This window comes from Taudactylus pleione, unplaced genomic scaffold (genome assembly GCF_031769625.1).
Source record: "Taudactylus pleione unplaced genomic scaffold, aTauple2 ptg000535l, whole genome shotgun sequence".
NCBI classification, from domain to species: Eukaryota; Metazoa; Chordata; class Amphibia; order Anura; family Myobatrachidae; genus Taudactylus; species Taudactylus pleione.
This window is the reverse complement of record NW_028284937.1, coordinates 11,555,591-11,579,569: the sequence shown is the minus strand read 5'-3', so window position 1 is coordinate 11,579,569 and position 23,979 is coordinate 11,555,591. Positions and strand designations below refer to the sequence as shown.

Here is a 23,979-nt window from a genome sequence, read left to right as displayed (position 1 = left end):
GATGGTTTGCTTACACCTTCGACGGTGGGGGGATTGCACATGTGCAGAATCCATTTTGTGCATGTGCAGTACGGGTCCTGCGAGATCGCAGTGCTCCCTAAGCCACAGCCTGCCATTTGTGGTGGGGAGGGAGTGGCCACTGGGTCCGTTTTACAAAAAAGGGCAGCAGCGATGGTATTAGCATCCATCTCTGCAGGGTCATAAATAGGGTGGTGTGACACAGGCACAGGGCACCACAGGGCAAGTGGCACTGCTTGGCCCTGTCAATTGTCTGTTTATAATCATTTTCACTCTTAGCTTCCTCTTCTTTTATCCCCGGGATCTCCTGGCTGCTATTCTGCCTGGCCAACTCCCCCTCAATCTGGCCACCTCCCTAAGCACCTTCAGTCTTATCCACTATTATTTAACATACACATTTCAAAATACTGACATACCCAGGACTCAAACCTATCACCTCTCACATGGTAGTCAGACACCTTACATATGGAGCTATCTGCCCCACAATTTCTGATGGTAGCCCTGAAAACAGCCACTGATTCCCGACCCAGGTGAATTCTGCTGTCGGCGCAGGGTACTTAAATGGATCTCCCTGCCACAGATACAGTATTTGTTGCATATACATTAAAAGTAGCACTCTTTCTATGGGTGGGGTACAGGATGCCGGCGCTCGGGATCCTGGCGGTCAGAATCCGGCATCCCGACAGGGTTAGGATACCCAGTGGTGGATTCGGGAGGGGGGAGCACCCAGGCACCCCATCATTTAGGAGGGTTTTTTTAAACGTGTAACGCAGCTGCACGGCCACCACGAGGATGAGGCTTCTGTTGTAGTGTCAGCCCTCCCCGGGCCATGCAGTTACACTTATTGAAGATGTGCATGCCTACCGGCATGCAGTAAAGTTTTTTTTTTACGTCACTTGCGCCACTGAAGAGAGGAAAGGACAGAGGAGACGCTTGTCTTGAGCAGCAACAAGGTAAGGGGGGATGCACAGAAGTGGGCCTGCTGGGGAGTGGGGACATAAAAGGCTGGGGCTGCTGGGGAGTTGGGACATAAAAGGTTGTGGCTGCTAGGGATTGGGGACATAAAAGGCCGGGGCTGGCTGGGGAGTAGGGAATAGAAGGAGGGCTGCTGAGGAGTGGATACATAAAAGGCTGGGAAGTGGGGATATAGAAGGGGGCTGCTTGGGATTGGGAACATAAAAGGCTGCGGCTGGCTGGGGAGTAGGGACATAGAAGGAGGGCTGGCTGGTGAGTGGGGAAATAAAAGGCTGGGGCTGGTAGGGGAGTGGGGACATAGAAAGTGGGCTGATGAGGCTGGCTGGGTAGTTGGGACATATAAAGGGGGCTGCTGCGGCTGACTGGGGGGTGGGGACATAGAAAGGGGGCTGCTGGGGCTGGCTAGGGGGTGGGGACATATAAAGGGGGCTGTTGGAGATGGCTGGGGAGTGGGGACATAGAAAGGGGTCTGCTGGGGCTAGCTGGGGACATAGAAAGGGAGCTGCTGTGACTGCATGGTGAGTGTGGACATAAAAGGCTGGGGCTAGCAGGGGAGTGGGGACATAGGAGGGCTGCTGGGGAGTGGGGACATAAAAGGCCGGGCCTGCCGGGGAGTGTGGAGACAAAAGGGTGCTGGCTGGGGAGTTGAGACATAGAAGAGGGGCTGATGAGGACTGGGGACATAAGAAGATGGGGAGTTGGGACATGGAAGGGGGGTAGCTGGGGTTTTGGGGCATAGAAGGAGGGCTGCTGGAGATTGGGGACATAGAAGTGGGACTGCTGGGGCTGGTTGGGGAGTAGGGAATAGAAGGAGGGCTGCTGAGAAATGGGTACATAAAAGGCTGGGAAGTAGGGGCATAGAAGGAGGGCTGCTCGGGAGTGGAGACATAGAAAGGGGGACTGCTGGGCCTGGCTGCGGACCTAGAAGGGGTGCTGTTGGTGCTGGGGACACAGGAGGGGGGGGCTGCCGGGGCTGGGGACACAGAAATGGGGCTGCTAGGGCTTGGGACACAGAAGAGGTGCTGCTGGGTCTGTCTGGGGACACAGAAAGGGAGCAGGGGGCTGGCTGGGGGAACAGAAGGGGGGCTGCTGGTGCTGGCTCTGGACACAGAAGGGGGGCTGACTGGGGACACAGAAAGGGGGCAGGGGGCTGGCTGGGGACACAGTAGGGGGGCTGCTGGTTCTGGATACAGAAGGGGGGCTCCTTGGTGTGGAAACAGAAGGGGGGCTGCTAGAGCTGAGGACACAGAAGGGGGGCTGGCTGGGGACAAAGAAGGGTGACTGCTGGAGATGGGGACTGCTTTGGAGGGAGACACAGAAGTGGGGCTGCTGGAGCTGGGGACAGAAAAGGGGGCAGGCTGCAGGACTGGAGTTGCAGAAACACAGGGGGGGGTGGGGGGGCAGTCCTGCATTTATTACACTTAGAACACTAATGGAACAGCCAAGCAGCTCTGTCTCCCTTAGCTCCCCTCTTCCTCAGCAGTGTCAGCAGGCTGCTGTGGGTTACACTGCAGGGGCATTAGTTTGAAGGTAAACAGCTTGCTGGTGCTGCCCATGGTGATGTGAGGTGAATATTGAGGGAAGGGTTAGGGTGCTGTGATGTGGTGAATAATGAAGCAAGGTGGGGGTGTGTGTGCTGTGATATGATGTAGGGAGAGAGTGCATTGAAGTTTGGAAGTGCTGTGAGAGGAGAACATTGAAGAGGGGAGAAGGGAAGGGGTGCTGTGTCCAGACCTGCCTACTGACTTTCGCCCTGTCACCCACATCAGCTGCCCCATATACATTCACCCTATCACGTACTAGACCTGTCCCCGCACACTCACCCTATCACATACCAGACCTGTCCCGGCACACTAAAGCCTGTTGCTTACCATATCCGTCTCCGCATACTCACCCTGTCATCCACCAGACCTGTATCCAAAGTCTCTCTGACCCTGCCAAACACCAGACCTGTGCCGCCCACAGCTTCTGCTACTAACAGGTTAGGTCAGTCATCTGTGAGGGGGCTGGGGTGTATTATTTTTTTTCCTGTGGGGGCCAATATGTGCGCTTTATTCCTGTGGGGACATTTTTTTTTTCCTGTGGGGGCAAATGTGTTTTATTTTTTCCAGTGAGGAGCAATGTGTTTTTGTTTTCCCTGTGGAAGCCAATGTTGTGTGTTTATTAATATTAATAATAGTAAAAGTATTAATTATGGATATAGTTGCATGGGGGTGCTCAAAAATGTCTCACACAGGGTATTAGTGAGCGGGGAGTGCTGTGAGTTGTACACTGGATTGGCCGATGGGTGCTGTGAGGTGTTTGCTAAAGGGGGCTGGGGGTGCTGTGTGGTGGGGAGGGGAGGAGTGCTGTGTGGTGGGCAGTGAGTGCTCTGAGGTGGACTTTGGGTGCTGTTAGGGGGGCAGTAAGGGAATCAATGAGTGAACTGTGAGGGGTCAGTGTTATTTGGAAGGAACTGGTAGTGAGACAGCTATGAAAGAGGCAATCAGCAAGATATGTAAGGGTAATGAGACAACAATGGAAGGGGCAGTCAGAGCGATATGGAGGGAGGAGGCGATGAGACAGCTGTGGAGGGGGCAGTAATATAGATATAGGCAGAGAGAGGGCAATGAGAGAGATCCATGCATTCTAATGCTTTATGTTGGTTGGCAGTTGCAGATTCAAGGGGAGGGATCTAAATTTTATATGCAGGTATTTATTCCCTCTCTTTTCCAGACAGGTCTGAAACCCACCAAGAATTAGACAACTACCAATGGAGCTTAGATCAAAACACCACCCGCCCCACACCTTCCCCTATCGTGGTGCCCGCCCTGTCAGTTTGTTCTGGATCCGCCCCTGCGGATGTGTGTAAGGTAAAGTGGGCGTCCTTATGTTAGGCTGTGTGTGGTATTGTGATCGCAGACATTAGCATATCTTCACAGTGAGACTGCGTGCGTAATCGCTATTGCAATCACAATAGCGATCCTTACTGAATCAGGCCCATTGTCAGCATAATAGGAGGTGGTCTTTTGGAATAAAGGTCGTGGCTTCCTTTGCCCAAAATCAGGACCATAGGACGACATGGTTTAACTAATAAAGTATATAATCTACAGGTTTTGTTTGTTGTTGTTTTTCTTTTTTTATCCCCGTTCAAGTATAAAATGTCACAATGACCTGAAAACAAATTACTCTAAAGAGGATTTTGGGCTAGCACATGAGAATATCTATATAATTTACTCAGCACACCGTTTCTACATGGGTGATTAATACATTTTACATTTATTATTATTTATTTATTATAATTTCTTTGTGTTTTATTATAATTTTTTTTATTATTATTATTATTATAATGCATCTGTAGAGTTATATTGCATTTATATTTTTCTAATTTCTGAGCTTTTACTATTATTATTTGGAGTATAAAGTGCATGTTTATATTCTTATCCTGATATAAAATGTCACACAATTTACAGCAATTTCTCATTTAACCAAATATTAGAAACAAATAACTAGAACAGTCTGATAAGGATCCAAAATATGCTTTATTTGCAAAAAGCCTGAAACGTTTGCTCAGGAGTAACAGAGCATTGTCATTAACATTGCTGAATTCACTTCCAGCTATACACTTGTATATTTCCTTTGGCAAATCCTTGTTGTGATTTGTAATCTAAATAGGGATAAAGTTATGCACATTGCTATATTGTGTTTTGTTTTGTTTAGCACAATAAAATATACGAAGAGCGTCAGTGACTGCAGTGCCCAGTTCAGGTCTCTGTTTATACTTCACATGTTTGTAAGGTATACATGGCCTGATTCAGCACTGCACACTAGTGCACTGCTGAACGCGGATTACCGATGTTCGGGAATCTGCGCCGGCGTATGACCCGTTCTGCGCATGTGCATAACGGGCATGCGATACCACTCACAGACTGGCAGCAGACTGGCAGAGATTGACAGTCTGCTGCCATTTGAGGACGGGGAGGGGGTGTTGCCGCCATTGGGGGGAGAAGGAGGAGCAGGAGGCGTGATCTCATTACCATATCAGCACAGACGGAATTGCAAAACTACTTGCAAGCAGCTGTGCAATCCGTCTGAAGCTGAATCAGGCCCACAGTACAAACTTGTAGGGCTATCCCACTTAATACCAGCAAATATATTTATAGTATGATGGGTTGGACAGCGACCTGTGAATCCAGTTTTCCGGCAAACGTTTACATTTGGCACTCTGTAGCTGTGATGAAATTTGATGTGACTCTTTGACACCACTCTAATTTACGTTTTAAGGTTTTTTTGTTTGTTTTGTTGTGTTTTATTATAAATGGTGTTATAACCTAGAGTTGTCAGCCCATCACATTACCCGGCTTATTACTACTTTTACAAAACTTTTGACAAGCCCTGAACTTTCGCTCAAGATAAAACTGAAACCTGCTGAGGCTACGGGCTATTGCAGGCCATATATCTACGGGCCGATTACCGTACTGCTGACGCTGATCCGATCCACTGATAGGCAATCAAAAATGCAGATTGGTGGACATCGATAATCTGTCAGAGAATCGGGGAAATTCAATATGTTAAAAATCCCCAACTCGCCGATTCCGACCATTTTGGGATCAGAATAAGGGAATTGAGATTTCCCCGATCCCGTGACGGCATAATGTGTTATTGCCCTGATACTAGATGTATGGGCCCCTTAACATCCCAGACATCACTGTATTATATACAGTACTTCCTATATAAATAACTGTCCGAGTCTTGTTTCTGGTAATGGTCACCAAAAAGCTTTACATTCATATGCGATCGTTTACATATGTGGAAAAACATACCGTTTCTTTGGTTTATGTGACATTATGTACCCATTTTAAGGGCATGTACATAGCATAATGCTTAAAGATGGTATTTTTTGTAGGGAGGACATCATTTTCTTATGTGGGAGATGGCTGGAGATGGGTGAATTAATGGGTAGCATAGTTAATTCAGACCAGCTACAGTAGTATAATGAATTCTGCACAAGATTTGACTTTCTGGAGTAAGATAAAATAAAATATGACACGAATACCGTGTATTGAGTGCGGCTTTCCAGAATAATCTGGTGCCCACATATCCTATTTTGAGATGTAAAACAATGTTTCCCCATGCAGGGGTAGTGGATTGACAATGACAAATAATTTCAAAGGGAACAGGTAACAAAATGCACATATGTGCACACAGAAATTCATGTTTTTAAAAGGTTACATGTACATATCTGAGAGATGAGGCAATGGTCAGGATATACTAAAGTGCAAAATGCGGTAAACCCCTCGAAAATGCAGTTTTCGGGGGATGGGGGGTTACTGCATTTTTCATATGTACAAAACACCGGAATTTTCGACCTGGTGGGTAACGCCTATGGGCTTCTTATCGGGAAGCTACCCCTGAGAGGGATCCAATCAGATCCCTCCCATATCCCCCCATAGTGCGCGTCCTTCTGCGCTTGTGCAGAAGGACGCCAGGGGGACTTCTGGGCGTTAAACCTGGAAGTCCTACCTGGGGACATCGCAAAAGACAGCTCTTATAGGGAGAGCTGTCCTTTGCGAAATTCTAAGTACATCCACGATAATCAACCGTGGTACTGTATGTACACGATGAGAGGCGGGATGTACCGCACCGCCAAATGAAGGCATCAAAATATTTTTTTTAAAAAGGCTCCGCCACACAGTATTTTAGGAGAAAATGGAAACAAATGAAGTTAATTATAGTAAGAAATACTTTAGAGACTTTTTTTTTTTATCAGCATATTCACTCCTACAGTATGCGCACAAGCCCACACAATGACCGGAAAACCGTTTGCACAGATGCCCATCAAAAAGTGGCATTATGGCTTCCTTTGGTGTACAATATGTGCATGCCAATTGTATAGGCACCTTTCCAAATTAAATTTGCTGCATTTCTGTGTTTTTTCCTCTTTGCAAACTAATGTTTAAAATGACTTGTAAGACAACCATCTTATTTTCCGGACCTTTACACCGTACAAACGTCACTGAAATGAGTGTTCTGATGTTTATAGTGACATAAGCCTCTCCAAATGGAGAACGGACTTCTGGAAAATGACTTTGACCTAGCAGCCATGATAGTCAGGGGGAGATTTATTAAAGCTCGGAGGGAGATAAAATTGGAGATAAATAGCACCATCCAATCAGCGCCTAACTGTCATTTTTCAAACACAGTCAGTAAAGTGACAGTTGGGAGCTGATTGGTTGGTGCTATTTATCTCCAATTTTATCTCTCGCCAAGCTTTATTAAATCTCCCCCTAAGTGCCCTATGACCTGGGTGTCACTTTCTATTAACTCAACACCAACCTGCAGATAGATCTGCTTCAGCATACTTTGGCCTCATCAGTGAAGGGCATGTTTTTCTAAAACCCAGTTGGTTTTGGCATTAATCACAGGGCTGCTATATAAGTGGCATATATAAGCTGGAATCCACTTTTCAATTTGGAGAGACTTATTTAAATAGTTTTCTCAAGGACCACTGCCTGGAAGTCTCCCGATCTCTACTCATTGCTCTAGTGAGGGTACCTGAGGTGAAAATCATGTGTTAAATGCAGAGCCGTAGCTAGACTGTTTGGTGCCCTGTGCCAGAAAGGGCATTGGCGCCCCCCTCATTTTTTAAAGGGACATAAGGCACCCAATAAAGGGGAATGGCCTCATGGGGAAGGGCCAGGGAAGAGATAGGAGAGGCCAGGAGATGCTGGGGATGAAATAAGAGGAAGCTACAAGCAAGAATGATAATAAACAGAAAATTTGACAGGCCCAAACAGCGCCCCCTGACCTGTGGTGCCCTGTGCGATGGCACCGGCTGCACTACCCTAGCTACGGCCCTGTTTAAATGTATGTGTTGCCGATGCAGTATACTTTAACAAACTGTCAGTACTTACATATGCAAAAAACATATACCCCTTCTTATGCTTTTTGTATTTTATTACCTTAAAAGTTTATATGATCTAAGATAGGAAAAGAAAATTTTGTGGGGGCATTGTGTACAAAATATTGTTAAAATTTTGAATGCAGCTTATGTATAGAACTTTGGGCCTCACTTCCCAGTGCCGTCACTCATAGCTTCCATCACTGTGTGTGAGCATTAGGTACATTTTAGATGCATTGTATGGTTTGATTGTTGCGTTTGGTAACATTTGGCTTCTGAGATTTTTATATGTTTGATTTGTATTTCTCAGCAAATATTCATATGATAGAGAATTGTCATTCTACACTTCACAGAAGTCAATAGATTGTTCTTCTAATTATAACAAGACACACTAGTCTTGGTGTATGAGGATTACATAGTAAGCTTAGCTTGCTGATACTTTGCCATGTTCAAAAGTTATGACCTGCATTATGTGTAACTGGTAAACTCTTTGGCTACACAGGATCATAAAACAAAGTGCATACTGTACGCTGCATTTTCTGAAAAGAAGGAAATTAAATAAAGCATCCTAGTATCGTAAAGCAAATGACTTGATTGTTCCACCAGTGACCACTTTCACAATGCTCGGTGGTAATGGAGAAGCACCAGAAGCTTTGACCAGTCGGATATTTAGCTCCAGTAAGCAAATATGACCTTTAGCATTACAAAAAAATCTTTTTTTTTTCTGTAAAAAAAGATGGAGGGGAACATGTTGGTCTTCTTCTGCCTGGATACCTGTACCATTCTATGAGTAGATGTCTCCAGTTTTGACCCCCAGGAACAACAACGTACTCAATGGTCAAATTAGAATCACTCAGCAAATCATGTTAATAATATTTCCTCTAAGGGATCCACAACCCTAAGCATGCTTAACTCAAGTGAAACTTCTGGATTCGACAATTTGGTGTCCACAAGAGCAGATGGTTCTTCATCACAGATGCAGTTTAGGGCCACCTCATTCTCATAGCAGAATGAGCTACGAGCCACTATTGAATATTTCCTTTCAGAAAGCTCTTTGGCGCTGCATGTGGGTGTATTTGGGACATCATAGGTACGATGGAAGTGTAGGTAGTCCACTTCGTAGTGGTTACGTTTCTCAAAGAGGACTGGTTCAAATCTGCTACCCCACAGGATCTCAGAAGGGAGATAAGAACTACGGCATTGTGTGGTCATTGCTGTGGCTTCTACCATGCCTTCAAGAATGACAACTAACTCAAAGTTAGCTGCTTCCAGTTCCGCCTTACCAAACTCATACAATGGGCTCTCTTCATCAATCTCGTGAACAATGGTTACCGGAGACACAAGGAAGATTCTGTCGGTGCCGCTATCAAACCCAACATTGATATCTCTATGGTCCAGTGGAAGGTATTCTCCTTCAGGGGTGACTCTAGGCTGGTGAAAACATAGAAAGGAAAACCATCAGAACCATAGCAGATGTACAAACAATAATGTTTAGAGTGTGTTTTATTTATATACAGTATTCCAATGGGCAGGGGCATTTTAAGAGAGGAGAGGGGCCTTGTGCACAGCACACCCTGCACCCATTATAGATACGCCATTGCCAATGGCCACTTTTGCAGTCTTTTCCTGTAAGTGACATTTAAAGTACTTTGTGGCTGCCTGGTGGGGAATTAGCACAGGACAGTGACATGAATGTATAGCAAATGTGTAGGGGTTGGTGGAGATTCGTGGAGTAGGATGATGAAGGATGAATTGCATTGTGCTGATAAATGTATTGGAATAAAATAAAATGAGAGGGGCTTATCCTTTAAAAAGGAAAATATAAATATACCATGTGTCATGGTTGCTCGTACATTCCTATGATCAGGGGCGTATTAAGAGAGGAAGGGGCCCGTGTGCACTCTTCTTCAAAGGCCCCCTCCTCTCTACCCAGCAGCGCAATAGACTGCATAGTATACTCCAGTGTTGTGCCAGAATTTACTGCACAGGCCTCTGGGGAAATGGCACGGCAGCCATTTTCCTGGCGATTTTCCTACTGTGCATGCGCAAAACACTGGGAAAATGGCCGCAATGTCATTTTCCTGGTAATTTGTGCAGCGTTGCTGCCACCAACGCATAAGAATTGTAGAAATGGGTGCAGGGTGTGCAGTGTGGGCCCGTGTGTACGTCACACCCTACACCCATTATAGATACGCCAGTGTCTACGACGATACTAATATAATATACATGACTACTCGAACACTGATAGCCTATTACCTTGCTTCTAGGTGAACCCTATAACAAATCATTTTAAAATACAGTATTTTACTTTCAAAATCAGATTATTTTCTGGATCAAGGGGATATGAGCAAAATTGGAACCCTATAACCACCAATATCCTTTTTTTATGTAGCGTATCTGTCAACATATAAATATAATATACTGTATCTGCATTTTAAAAAGCAAGAAAAGCTACTATTTCACATTACTGTTAAAGACCATATTACTGAGCTGTATTATGTACCTGAAATAACTGGAGAGTTGATTCTAACCAAATAAGTCCACCAAGCTCTCTTTCAGTAGCGCACGCAGGGGGGGTTTCTGAATACCCAGAAACCCCCCTGACAGAGGTGAGAGCAAGCAACACCATGTTATCAAGCCCCGCCCCTCGTGGCAAATGCAGCGATTTGCGGGGCAATGGGGAGGAGGCGGAGCCAGTATGATGCAATATAATTAGAATTGCATAATTTGTCTCCGCCCTCTCCCAATTAACCCGCAAATCATGGCATTTTGCTATGAGGGGGTGGGGTTTATTGACATGGTGCCTGGTCCCCTCTCTATCTCCAACCTGCAGCATGGTAAGTATGTGTACGTGTGTGTGTGTAATGTATGTGTGACATATACAGTCATGGCCAAAAGTTTTGAGAATGACACAAGTATTGATTTTCACAAAGTTTGCTGCTTCAGGACCTCATTCAGACCCGCTCGCAAGCTTATGCGCTTGAAAGCGGGTCGATGGTGGGGCACTGTGCACGCGCAAGCCCCGGAGTGAGAGAGAAATTCTCTCACTCCGGGGCTCACTACAAAAGGGGCGGCTATCGATGTTGATCGACAGCTCACCCTGTTTTGTAGGCGTGGTGGGGGGGTGGCCAGACAAACGGAGGCGTTCCTGTAGGAACGCCTGCCATTTGTAGGCGACCCTACTGACATTACCAGTGATGTCAGTAGGGTGCTTCCTGCTTTGTTAGAGCAGGAAGCTGCCTGCGGCTTGTTGTAGACGAGACCCTACCGCAAGGGTCTCATCACAAGCCCTGATGGTCGCGATGGTCTCGAACAACGTGACCATCACCTAGTCACTCGCTAAATGAAAAGTGCTAAAAGAAAAGCAGCCACCCTCATTCAGAGCGAGCGCTCGAATTTTGCGAGCGGCTCTGAATGAGGTCCGCAGTGTTTTTAGACCTTTTTGTCAGATGTTACTATGGTATACTGAAATAAAACTACAAGCCTTTCATAAGTGTCGAAGGCTTTTATTGACAATTACATTAAGTTTATGCAAAGAGTCAATATTTGCAGTGTTGCCCTTTCTTTTTCAAGACCTCTGCAATTCGCCCTGGCATGCTGTCAACTAATTTCTGGGCCACATACTGACTGATGGCCACCCATTCTTGCCTAATCAATGCTTGAAGTTTGTCAGAATTTGTGGATTTTTGTCCACCCGCGTCTTGAGGATTGACAACAAGTTCTCAATGGGATTAAGGTCTGGGGAGTTTGGGGCCATGGACCCAAAATTTCGACCTTTTGTTCCCCGAGCCACTTAGTTATCACTTTTGCTGCTTTGCCTTGTACTTCAAATTATTACATGGATAGCACAATCCTGGAATATGCACTTCCTCTTACTATTGGACTGTAGTTCAATGCTGAGATCACTGTAGCCACAGTTTTTGTAAAACACTAGCAAGATGAGCTGTCTCAGTTATTGAGACGCCTTCCAAATGTGCACCAACAATCACCTTTTTTTCTAAGTCACAGAGTTCTCCTCTTGCTGCCATGCTAGTCATAATTAAAATGTAAAAAACCAAAGCAGTCCAGCATTTTTATAAACTTGGCAAAGCTTGGATGTTATTTAAGTATCTAATGCATGGGCTATACCAGTGTGGAAGACCATGGGGTATATCCAATTAGCCGCAGGGTTTCACCCGCGGCTAATTCTTGGGCAAAAGTCCCGTGACGCGGGGATTAGCTATTCAATTAAATAGCTTTTTCCCCGCGTCATTAGAATGGGACTCCTGCGCAAGAACACACTGATTCCGCGAGAATTGCCGAATCAGTGTGTTATACCTACATGAGGTGCGAGGTAAAGCCAGACCGCGGGGACTCGCGCGTGGGGTCTCGGGAACATCTGCGCATGGAATCCCCGCTAATTGAATCCCGACCAGTGCGATAATTAGCAGCGGGGTATTGGATATGCCCCTATGTATTCAATTTTCATTCAGTATGTGTAAAACTACAGTATGTCTAGCACATACACCCATCAGTAATAACATTGAAACCACTGAAAGGTGAAGTGAATAACGTTGATTTTCTTGTTACAATGGCACTTGTCAAGGAGTGGGATATATCAGGCAGTAAGTGAACACTCAGTTCTTGATGTGTTGGAAGCAGAAAAACTGGGCAAGCGTAAGGATCTGAGCGACTTTGACAAGTGCCAAATATTTATGGCTAGACGACTGGGTCAGAGCATATTCAAAATGACAGGTGTTGCGGGGGTGTTCCTATTATGCAGTGGTTAGTATCTACCAAAAGTGGTCCAAAAAAGGTGTTACACGTTGCGGTCACGACTTGTCTCCTTCGAGCAGTTTACCCAGTCAGGATGGGATTACTCCAGTTTCTCCTGGTACTAGGCGATCGGCACGCCTCAGGAAGTGACGTGTCATCCACAGTGCAGCGTGATTGGTGCTTCCTTCTATTTGTATACATTGGACTTTGGCCGCCTTGCCGACTATAGCATATCTGTGAGGTCCATCGGCTTGGCTGCATGGTTAGCATTCTGTTCCTCCTCGAGGTGCAGATTTTGACCTTCCCAAAGTGGCTTCCATGGTACCTCCGGCTCTCCAGCTTCCCTACGGCTTCTTAGCCGCACCTACACCACCGTGCTGCCATTGGCTCCCCAAGCCACAGCACCGACTACTTACTCCTCTACCATCGGCTCTTGCCGCACCTTGGGCACATTTACTGTCTACCAACAGCTGTTTCTGCACCATCGGCACACAAGCCGCACCATAGGCACATTTGCTGCATCATCAGCACATTTGCCGCACCATCGGCACAATAGCAGCGCCATTAGCACACTTCACACCATCGAATCCCAAGCCGCAGCTCTCCAACTGCATTATCTGCTGTTCCTGTACAAGACTCCTTCTTTCCATCTCAGGATTCCAGTTGACAGTCCTGTAAGCTGCTACTACTCTGAGCAGTAAGTCCAGGTGGCGCCTAAGTACCGGTGAGCGATTTATATCTAAGGGAAAAACGGGCGGTTGTTAGTGGCAGAAGACCTCGTAGCCTAAGTTCTAGATGGCTTACTAGGAGTGGTCACTAGTAATCATATCAAAAGGACATCCAGCAAAGCTGCAACAGAGTCATGGGTGCCCAAGGCTCATTTCTGCATATAGGTAAGGGGCTAGCCTGTCTGGTTCAATCCCAGAGAAAAGCCACTGTTGCACAAATTGCTAAAAAAGTTAATGCTGGCTATGACAGAAAGGTGTCAGAACACACAGTACATCGCAGACCGGTCAGGGTGCCCATGCTAGCCCTTGTCCACAGCCAAAAGTGCATACAATGTGAACATCAGAACTGGACTCTGGTACATTGGAAGAAGGTTGCATGGTCTGATGAATCATGTTTTCTTTTACATCAGGTGGACAGCTGGAGGCATGTGTACATTTACCTGGGGAAGAGATGGTACCAGGATGCACTATGAGATGAAGGCAAGCTGATGGAGGTGGTGTGATGCTCTGGGCAATGTTCTGCTGGGAAACCTTGGGTCTTAGCATTCATGTGGATGTTGCTTTGACACATATCACCTACCTTAACATTGTTGCAGTCCAAGTACACCCTTTCATGACAACGGTATTCCCTGATGTCAGTGGCCTATGTCAGCAGGATAATATGCCCTGCCACACCGCAAACATTGTTCAGGAATGGTTTGAGGAACATGACAAAGACTTAAAGGTGTTGACTTGGCCTCCAAATTCCACAGATCACAACCAATCGAGGATCTATTAGATGTGCTGGAAAAACACGTCTGAGCCATGGAGGCCCCACCTTACATCTTACAGAACTTAAAAGATCTGCTGGTCTTGGTGCCGGATACCACAGGAAACCTTCAGACATCCATGCCTCCATGGGTCAGAGCTGTTTTGGCGGCACGAAAGGGACTTACACAATATTAGGCAGGTGGTTTTAATGTTATGGCTGATGGGTGGGAATCAGTATGTTATACCGATGGACCTAAGCCCGGTGAATGAAATACCGAAGCCAGAAGGTCGGCAGATGGAGATCCCGACAGGATCAGTATTAACCATATCCCTACCCCTCTCCCCCCCTAACCCTAACCCTCCCTTAGTTGTGCGTAACCTCCCCCCAGGGATGCCTAAACCTAACACCACCCTCCCTGCACCCTAAGCCTAACCCTCCCGGGGGGGGGTGCCTAACCCAATCCTCCCCCCAGGGGTGCAACCCCCCCTTCCGCAAGCGTAACCCTAACCCTCCCGGGGGGGGGTGCCTAACCTCCCCCCCAACGGCTACCTACGTTCGGTATAGCGGGCGTCGGGATTTCGGCGTGGGGCTGATAGGCGTTAGTATTTAAACGCCTATCATTAGTCCAATGCTGGGCTTTCGCTGTCGGGAAGCCCGGGGTCGGCATTTCGTCCGCTGGCTTCCTGACTACATCCCGATGGGTGTATATTACCCTGTGGAAGGCAAACATAAGGATAAAGTCCATTTCAAATGAACAGCAAGAGTGGATGTAGGGCAAACTAGAAGCCATTACTTGGTTTGCAAGATGTCGCATTTTTCACTGCAAGGAAATAACTTTTTACTACATCTTGAAAATAGAGGAAACCACTGCATTCAAAGGGACAATGTTTTCACAAAGGGCCTAATCTGAGTTGCGCGCAATCCAAACACAACTCTGATATTCACATACACTAGTTAAACAATCTGTAGCAACTGTCATGCGCAAAAAAAAGTCAGAAAACCCCTATGGTGCATGTGTTACACAGAGTGTGCGCACAAAGGTGCTGTTGCAATACATTTTGACTGTAACAGAAAGATGGCGGAAAGCGATGGGCATGACTGGGCGGTGACTGGGAGCTGGCCAGTAGTGCATGCAAAAATGGAGCGTGCAGTGGGCGTATCATGGGAGTGTCGCAGACGTGGCAATGCAAGCTCCTGTGCTGGACCGCTCACATAGGAGGTCATACTCAACAGAGAATCTGCACAAGCCATAGAGCTGGTGCAACTTTCAATGGTACGACTGATGGTGGCGCATACGGACACACCAATCGGTATCACAGCGTGCATGGTTACTAAGAGTGGGCGTCTCGGTCCTTGCACATTCGTCCACACGGATGTACACAAGGGAAGGAGTTGTAGGCATGTGTATTAACTCACAGAAGAGTAACCCCCAACAGATGCTGCTGTGTGCGCTTATGCGTGTGATTCAAACTGAGGCCCAAAGTACTATACAGTATTGTGCATTTTAACCAACGTAACTAAAATAGAAAATGTATTAATGCGACACTTGAAATAAAGCCTTGATTTACTTCTACTATTATGATTCCATTGTGTGGAATGAGCTGTATATAGAAAGAAATTGTGATTATATTAATTGAGAAAGCAGATCATATGTCCATATGTACAAGACGTAAGTACTTCACTTTTCTTATGTTTGCAATGTACACACCACAAAAAAAACCACAGGACCTCATTCAGAGTCTCTCGCTAGCGCTGTGCGCTTGCAAGCGGCCCGATGGTTTGCGTACGCACATGCACACGCTTCGTTCTGCACGTGCGCGAACTACTCTGTGCGATCGCAGGCCGCTCGCTCGTCCAGCAAAGACAGCCCAGTGAAATGAGTGACAGGAGAGGCCGTTTGTGGGTGGTAACAGGGGCAGGACACTAATAACGGGGGAGTGGAGGTGTGAACACAGGCGTGCCTGAGTGTTTCAATGCCACGCCTCTGAAACGTCTTAACGCGTTTCAGAGGCGTGCATAATTAACAGGCAGCGTCATAGTACACGTCACATGCCTGTTTTTTACACTGAAGTCCTCGCAGTGCTTGCGGTAGGGTAAGGCAACCACAAGCGCTGCGATCGCTTCCGATTGCCCTCGATGTACCAATGTTATAATATACTTCCTGGAGATGACATGTGCTGGTGGGCGGCTCTGCCTGTGCGATTGGGCATACACTGGCCGCTCGCTAAGACATGGTGGGCGTGCTTATGCCTTGGCGAGCGATCGCTTCCCGTGGAGTCACTTTGACAAATTTGCATACGCTGGGGGCGAGCGATCGCATCTAGCGAGAGACTCTGAATCAGGCCCACAGTGCAGAGAATTACTGGAACACTGCGGCAATTTCATTTCTCATTGGTGCATGGGAAAGGACTTACAAAGGATCTATAGGAAATTGAGCTAATGGAGAGTTTGAGCACAGTACTATTTTTTGCTTTATATATTACCACCTAAATATATGCAAGTCAGCTTATAAATCAGTCATACAATTTTTTGTGAGGAGCAAACACATCTAACTCACCAGCAATGACTCCAGTGTATTTATCCTGTTGTGACAAATGCTTGGGGCAATGACCCTATACAACATTGTCCATTTAACTGGAATGGGTATGAAATACCGCCGGCCATCAGCGGCAGCCCGACAAGAGCAGAGTTAGAAGCAGCGGAAGCCCGACAGCGCTGGAAATCCCGATCGTGGATAGATAAGTATCTACTAACCTAACCCCCCTAACCCTAACCCTCTTTAGGGGTGCCTAACCCTAACTTCCCCCCAAGTGCCTAACCCTAATCCCCCTCTAAGTGCCTAACCCTAACCACCCCCTTCTCCGCTGCCTAAACCTAAGTCCCCCGGGGGGGTGCCTAACCCTAAGTCCCCCCCGGGGGTGCCTAACCCTGACCCTCCCTCCCCCTAGCCTAACCCTCCCGGGGGGGTGCCTAACCCTAAGTCCCCCCCGGGAGCCCTAAACCTAACCCTCCCCCCCGCGGCTGTCCGCTCGCGGCGCCCGGCACCACTACGATCGGGATGCCGGGCGCCGGCCTCCCGGCGTCGGGGAAATGCGGGCGTCTACATCTAGATGCCCGGCATTTCACCCTTGCCGGGATATGACAGTCTGGAAGCCGGCTGCCGGTATTTAGGCAGTCGGCTTCCTGATTGCTTCCCATTTAACTTGACCGTGAGATGCGTTTTCTTATTTTTAAGCAGTGAATAGAAAAATATAAACCCAATTGGTAGTAATGCTTACCTGCAGGAGCTGTGCCCGTACATGTGCCTCCACTAAATGGCTTTTCCGAAGGTTTGCAACCCTCCACATGAGACACAGTTTGCCATCTCTTAGAGCAATAACAGCATTTTCTGTAAACACAAGAGTTTCGTTCCTCTTTTTAGGTTTGGCAATTTTTGCCATGATGGCTCCAATAATGAAGGCATCAATAATGCACCCCACAATGCACTGCAATACCACTGTCAATACTGCCAAAGGACATTCTTCTGTCACACTCCGAAATCCATAGCCAATGGAAGTTTGAGTTTCTAAGGAAAACAGGAAGGCAGCCATAAAGCTGGTAACTTGTAAAAAGCATGGAGAGAGTGGGGGCTCCTCTGAGCCAAGCTCAGGAGGTGGAGCTAAGTCCCCATGCAATGAGGCAATAAGCCAGAAAGAGAAACCGAAAATAAGCCAGGAGACCACAAACGTAAAGGAGAATATGAGGAACATCCACCTCCAGCGTATATCCACACATGTGGTGAAGAGGTCAGTCAGATAACGTTGGCTCTTTTCACTGAGATTGATAAACTCTACATTGCAGTGACCATCTTTCTGTACAAAGCGGCTGCGCTGGCGGATAGGCTTAGTGTGTACCTTCCCATTCCGGTAGGCAGTTGGTCTCATGCCCTGAGTCAGTTCTGATTCCTCTTCCTCATGGAGTGGGTTAGGAATATCTGTGCTGAAGCGACGGATGGCACGTGCCACCCCCATGGCTAGGGCATTGCGGGGGAGGATGGTGGTGCTACCCATCCTGAGTTTGGGAGAGTGCAGGTTTGATGAGAAAATCAGTTTCCTCGATGTTTCAAAGGCACAAAAAGTTCATGATGAAGAGCTTTATATCAACCCTAGAACAGAAGAGAGACATATCAGTAAACGTTAAGTTTGAGCTCTTCTTTGGATAGTTTTAATGACATGTACCACAGGTGTTACATGTATGTTTACAAGCTATGTCGTAGTGAAAAAAAGTTATTTGTATGAAATCAATTTCATATACAGATGCACTTGGCACCACAATCATGCACCAGTTTTACAGAAGCATCACTACCCTTAGCTGTTAACAATTAGATGCCCGTACTGACTGTGTTGTCGTCTCCACTTAAAATTTTCATGAACAGAGAAAAGCAAGAGTTGACTTAAATGAAATACTTGTGCAGCATTTAACATTCTAAATGCACAAACTACTGTAGCAAACTGGTTACAGGTTTTGATGAGTTATTATTATTATTATTATTATTATTATTATCATCCTTTATTTGGCGCCACAAGTGTTTCGCAGTGCCTTACAAAGTACATAAACAAATAAGTGAACAATAAACCAGTGAGTAAAGGTGCATACACACATAACGATTTGTCGATAACGACATCATTATCATTAAATCGTTCCAAAAAATCGTTCAGTTTATGAGTTATAACGATGAACGATAATCACAAATGCGCACTCCCGTTTGTAGTTTGTAGTTATCTTTCACCGTCCATTTCAGACTGTCCAACACGACTATTTTCATTAAGGGAAGGAACATAGGGTCTGATTCAGACCCGCTCGCGAGCGCTGAGCGCTCATAAGCGGGTCGATATTGCCCAAGTGCGCATGCGCACGAGGGAGCCGGGTCCATCATGCGCATGCGCGAGACCCGAATAACGACGGCCATGCAGTCGTTATGGGTCTCGCACCAAAGGGGGCGTGCTGTCGATGGTGATTGACAGCACGCCCCCTTTGGTGGGCGTGCCGGGGGCGTGGCTGCCCAGATGGAGGCGTTCCCATGGGAATGCCTACCGTCTGGGGCCGTCTGGGGCCGGCCCCACTGACATCACTAGTGATGTCAGTGGGAGTGCTTTTGGCTCTGATAGAGCCAAAAGCAGTCCAGGGCTTGCGGCAGCGAGACCCTACCGCAAGGGTCTCGTCGCAAGCCCGATGGTCGCGATGGTCTTGACCATCGCGACCATCATTTTGGCTGCTCAATATAGCTGTGGGTGGTCACCCACAGCTATGCAAGCAGCCAGGCCGCTCCAAAAGGTAGGAGGGTCGACGCTGATTCAGAGCGTCCGGTTGTGAATCAGGGCCATTATTCGTTCCTCGTTCAAAAAATCGTTCGTTACACTTCAAAAAATTGTTCACTTTTTCAAGGGAAAATCTGACAGAAAATCTGACAGAAAATCGTTGGTTACAAAATCGTTACATGTGTATACACCTTTACAGTACAATACAATGCAGGACAAGGTTTATACATTGTTGCATTAGCGATCATAACACTCACATAAGCAGCAGGGCGTAAGTAACGAAGTGTTAGGTGTCCTAGTGGGGAGTGAGGAGAAGATGGAAGTATAAATAAGGAGACGCACAAGAGGGTAGAGGGCCCTGCTCATGAGAGATTACATTCTAAAGGGTGAATGAATACATAAGTGCTCTACAGGGGCATCTTATGAGGGTGGGGGCCCATGAGCAGTGTCTGAAAAGCCCTTGTACCAGCACATGTGCCTGGTAGACTATGGCACTATGCCAGAGTCTGCCACACATGCTCATGCCTCTGGGAAAATGGCACCGGTGCCATTTTCCCGGACGTTTCTGCTGAGGCGGCTGCAGCCACTGCACAGGGAAAGTACACTATGTAGACAAACGTGTTTGGACACTTAGATCAATGAGATTTTATTGACGTCAGTACTTTGTGGTCCACCACGTGCAGTGATCACTGCAGACACCCTTCATGGCAAACTGTCCACAAGTTCCTGGATAACAGCAGGCAGTATGTTTTTCCATTCTACCTTAAGTACAGTGACCAACTGTGACACTGAAGAAGGTCGAGTTGACCTAGAACACACCCGTAGCTCCAATTCATCCCAGATTTTCGCAATGGGGTTAGGATCTGGACTTGAACTGACCAGTCCATCTTGGTTAGCAAATTTTCTGTATACCAGTCCAGCGTAACCCTGGAAACATGACAGGTGGCATTGTCTTCCTGATAAAAACATTTGTTGTTTCCATATAACTGCAAGTGCATGGGCCTCTCTACAAAGTGTTCAAAACTGCCACAGTAGTGGCCATCTTGGTACTTGTGTGCAATAGCATGCATGGTATGCAGTTCGCTTGCTCGGGGGTGTCCAATCACTTGTCTACATAGTGTATATTGAATGGTTCAGGGTGTGTGGTGTGGTGTGGGCTCCCCTCCCCCTTCCCGAGTTTCTGGCACCTACGCAGCTGCCTAATGGTAGATCCAGCCCTGCATGTGATTAACCCATGTCACTTTTAGCCCAAATACATCTGCTCTTTCTGGAACAGGGCACCAAAAAGTCTAGTTACGGCTCTGGTGCAGAGTAAGCATTGCCCGTCACTTACAGCCACACACAGGGCACCCACAATCAGAGAATGAGGCTAAAAGCAGTCAAGGGTAACAGGTAAAGAACAGAGGGAAAACACACAAATATACAACAAAAGACATGGGTGAAATAATTATAAATAACGAACTAGAGGATAAACAGCAGTTTTGTGGATACAAATTGAAGACAAACAAGGGCACAGACAATGAAATAAAAGGGACCATATATTAGGCTTGGGGTAAGTGAGGTAACGGAGGGGGGGAGGGACACAGAGGAAAAGACTGTGGAATGGGGAAAAAATTAAAGGGAAGAAACATAAGACATTGGGAAAAAGATATAAGCTAAAGAGACAGATAGGCATAGGGGCAACCTCAAAATACAGGAGACAGGTGAGAGGGGCAGGAGAAATAGAAGCCCAAATATAAGGCAAGGGGACTAGGGAAACAAAAGGAAACAGAAGAGACATAAAGAGGGCAGTGAACAAAAACAACATGGTGGAGACCAGGAAACGATGTGAAGCGAGGGTGCGAGAGCAAAGCTGCAACAAGGTATCAGATGATACATAAAGGCAGGGGAAAGTAATCAGAGGCAGGGGAACTACGCAGGGGCACTGGGACAGCAGGCAGATGAAATATAATGAGGCCAGGGGCCAAATGTAATAGGGTGTCAGTTTTAGTAACAGTACAAACTCGCACTTTCTTGCACTTTTAAAAAGTGCGAGTTTGTACTGAAACTCGCAAATTCAATAGCCTGCGAACTTTTCAGCTCGTGGCTACTGCATTTGCGAGTTTAGGCGAGTTTAGGACTATGTAAACTGACACCTTTTAATGCGAGTAGCATTAAAAGGTGCGAGTTTTAGAGAAGCCATCACAGATCAGTGAGATCCGTGATGGCTTCTGTGTGTGTTAAAAAAAACAAAAACGTGCACCCCCTCCCCAAAAGCATAACCAGCCCCGGGCTTTATAAAGCCTGTTCTGGTTCTTAAAATACAGGGGCCAAAATGCGTAGGGGGCCCCTGTATATTAAGAACCAGCACAGGGCTTTGTTGAGCTGGTCCTGGTTCTGGAAAATCAGGGGACAAAACGAGTAGGGGTCCCCTGAAAATTCCAGAACCAGCACCGAACTCTGTCTAGTGGGGGGATAATGCCACAGCCAGGGAAAACCTTTCACCGGTTTCCCCGGCCAAAGCATTATCCCTGACCGCTAGTCAGTCCAGGCCGGGGATGCCTGGGGAGTTGAGGACCCCCCCAATAAAGGGGTCCCCCTCTCCAGGGCACCCCAGGCTTAGACTGATAGCCCGGGGCTATCCCCGGCACCCTAGGGCGGTGGGTGCCGGGTTGATAATGTTAGTGTAAAGTGTAAAATTAAAGTTTCCATATTGTCTTTAGTTGTAGAACCACAAGTACCAGCAAGCCTCCCCTGCATGCTAGTATTTGGAGAACCACAAATACCAGCATGCGGGGCATTACGGGCCCGCTGGCACTTGTAGTTCCACAACTAAAGAAATACGTAAATAAACAAACACACCGTGAAAGTATAATTTTATTAAAACATACATGCACACTCACACTCACACATACTCACCTAGTATCCGAAGTAATCCATAGGGGTGTACCTGAAAAAAAAAATCCATACTCACCTCTCCTATGCGTCGATCACGTCCACTTGTCCAAGTAGGCAATCCAGGGGTTAAAATAAAAAAACGCCAAAAAACCCGATCCATACGGACTGAGCAAAGGTATGTGTGTACACATACCTTTGCTCCGCGTAAATGACATGAAGGGGCCGCCAGCCAATCAGGGAGCATCTCCGTCGAAGCAGCTCCCTGATTAGCTGAATGCGGCCAGCCTGTGTGTCCCATAGACGTCTATGGTCATTACCTCCAATTTAGAGTGACCAGAACATATTGCTGGTAACTATGGGCCTGATTTAGAGATTGATGCAGGTCACATTGCATAGGCAAACGCGGGGGGGATTCTGTCTGCCTGGAAACCCCCCTCTCCAGCCCACACCATGACCACAATAGAAATAGTGATATAATGGAATTTTACTAGCGCTGCATGTACTTCTCAGTATCATAAATGAAATAATTAGCACCACCGGTGGATCTTTTTTTAACATGTATCAGCCAGTAATAAATAACATGTGCACCAATTAGGGGATTTGGAAAACATGCACTGTTAGGGATGCACTGCTATAGAGCCCTATATGTACATATATGTCCAGGGCAGTACTAGGTTCTTCTGCTGCTTTCCCAGACTCCCAGACTTGCTACAATGCACTGGAATGGTGCCTACATCTAAAATATATACATTCAGCTCAGGCAGGATGGCCCTACTGCCACATCTAATGGCATACAGTGATCTCTGGTGCTGTATAGCTGGAATTATGACACAATACACTTTGTATGACACATATAATGGCTTACTGTGATCGCTGGTCCTGTATATGGTGGAATTATGACACACAATACACTTTGGCCCTCATTCAGAGCCGTACGCTCTGAGCAGAGCGCACGCTCTGAATGAGGGCCGCCCTCCATAAAAATGGAGCGTCCTCCTGGACGCTCGTATAGCTGTGGGTCACCACCCACAGCCTATACGAGCGTGCAGTTTGATGGCCGCGATGGTCGTGACCATCGCGACCATCGAAACTGCGAGCCGGAGCCTGCGGTTGAGGTTTTCAACCGCAAGCCCCGGAGTGATTTTGGCTCTATCAGAGCCAAAATCACTCCCACTGACATCACTAGTGATGTCAGTGGGCCGGCTTCTGACGGGAGGCGTTCCCGTGGGAACGCCCCCGTCAGGGAGGCACGCCCCCGGCACGCCCACCAAAGGGGGCGTGCTGTCAATCAACATCGACAGCACGCCCCCTTTGATCAGACACAACGAGCGAAGGACTTTCCTTCGCTCGTCGCGTCTGGCGCATGCGCACGACGGAGCTCCCTCCGTCGTGCGCATGCTCAGTGCAGACCATCGACCCACTTGCGAGCGGACAGCCGCTTGCGAGTGGGTCTGAATCAGGGCCTTTGTATGATGCATATTAAAGCTGGATAAGTGGTAATTATGCTATTCATGGACAGGCCACACTCACTCTAAAATCAAGCATTTGGAAACCCCCCTCTAGAAATTCTGCGTTTGCCACTGCATTGCTGCTGCGTCTTTGGAGGCTGCAGGGATGTAAAAATATGCTAATGCTACTGGAGGAGTCTGAGGAGAAATATGCCTCCTGACAGCATCGCAGATCTGGTTACAGCATCCT

General features: G+C 47.1%; 1 protein-coding gene across 1 annotated transcript; it reads right to left on the bottom strand.

Moving 5' to 3' along the window:
- Positions 1 to 8,506: 8,506 nt before the first annotated feature.
- Positions 8,507 to 18,156, bottom strand: KCNJ14 (potassium inwardly rectifying channel subfamily J member 14). Its single transcript, XM_088451015.1, has 2 exons — positions 17,386 to 18,156; positions 8,507 to 9,304 (listed from the first exon to the last, which is right to left on the bottom strand). Exons 1-2 carry the CDS (start codon positions 18,154 to 18,156, stop codon positions 8,735 to 8,737), a joined length of 1,341 nt encoding a protein of 446 aa, XP_088307141.1. The 3' UTR covers positions 8,507 to 8,734.
- Positions 18,157 to 23,979: the final 5,823 nt, after the last annotated feature.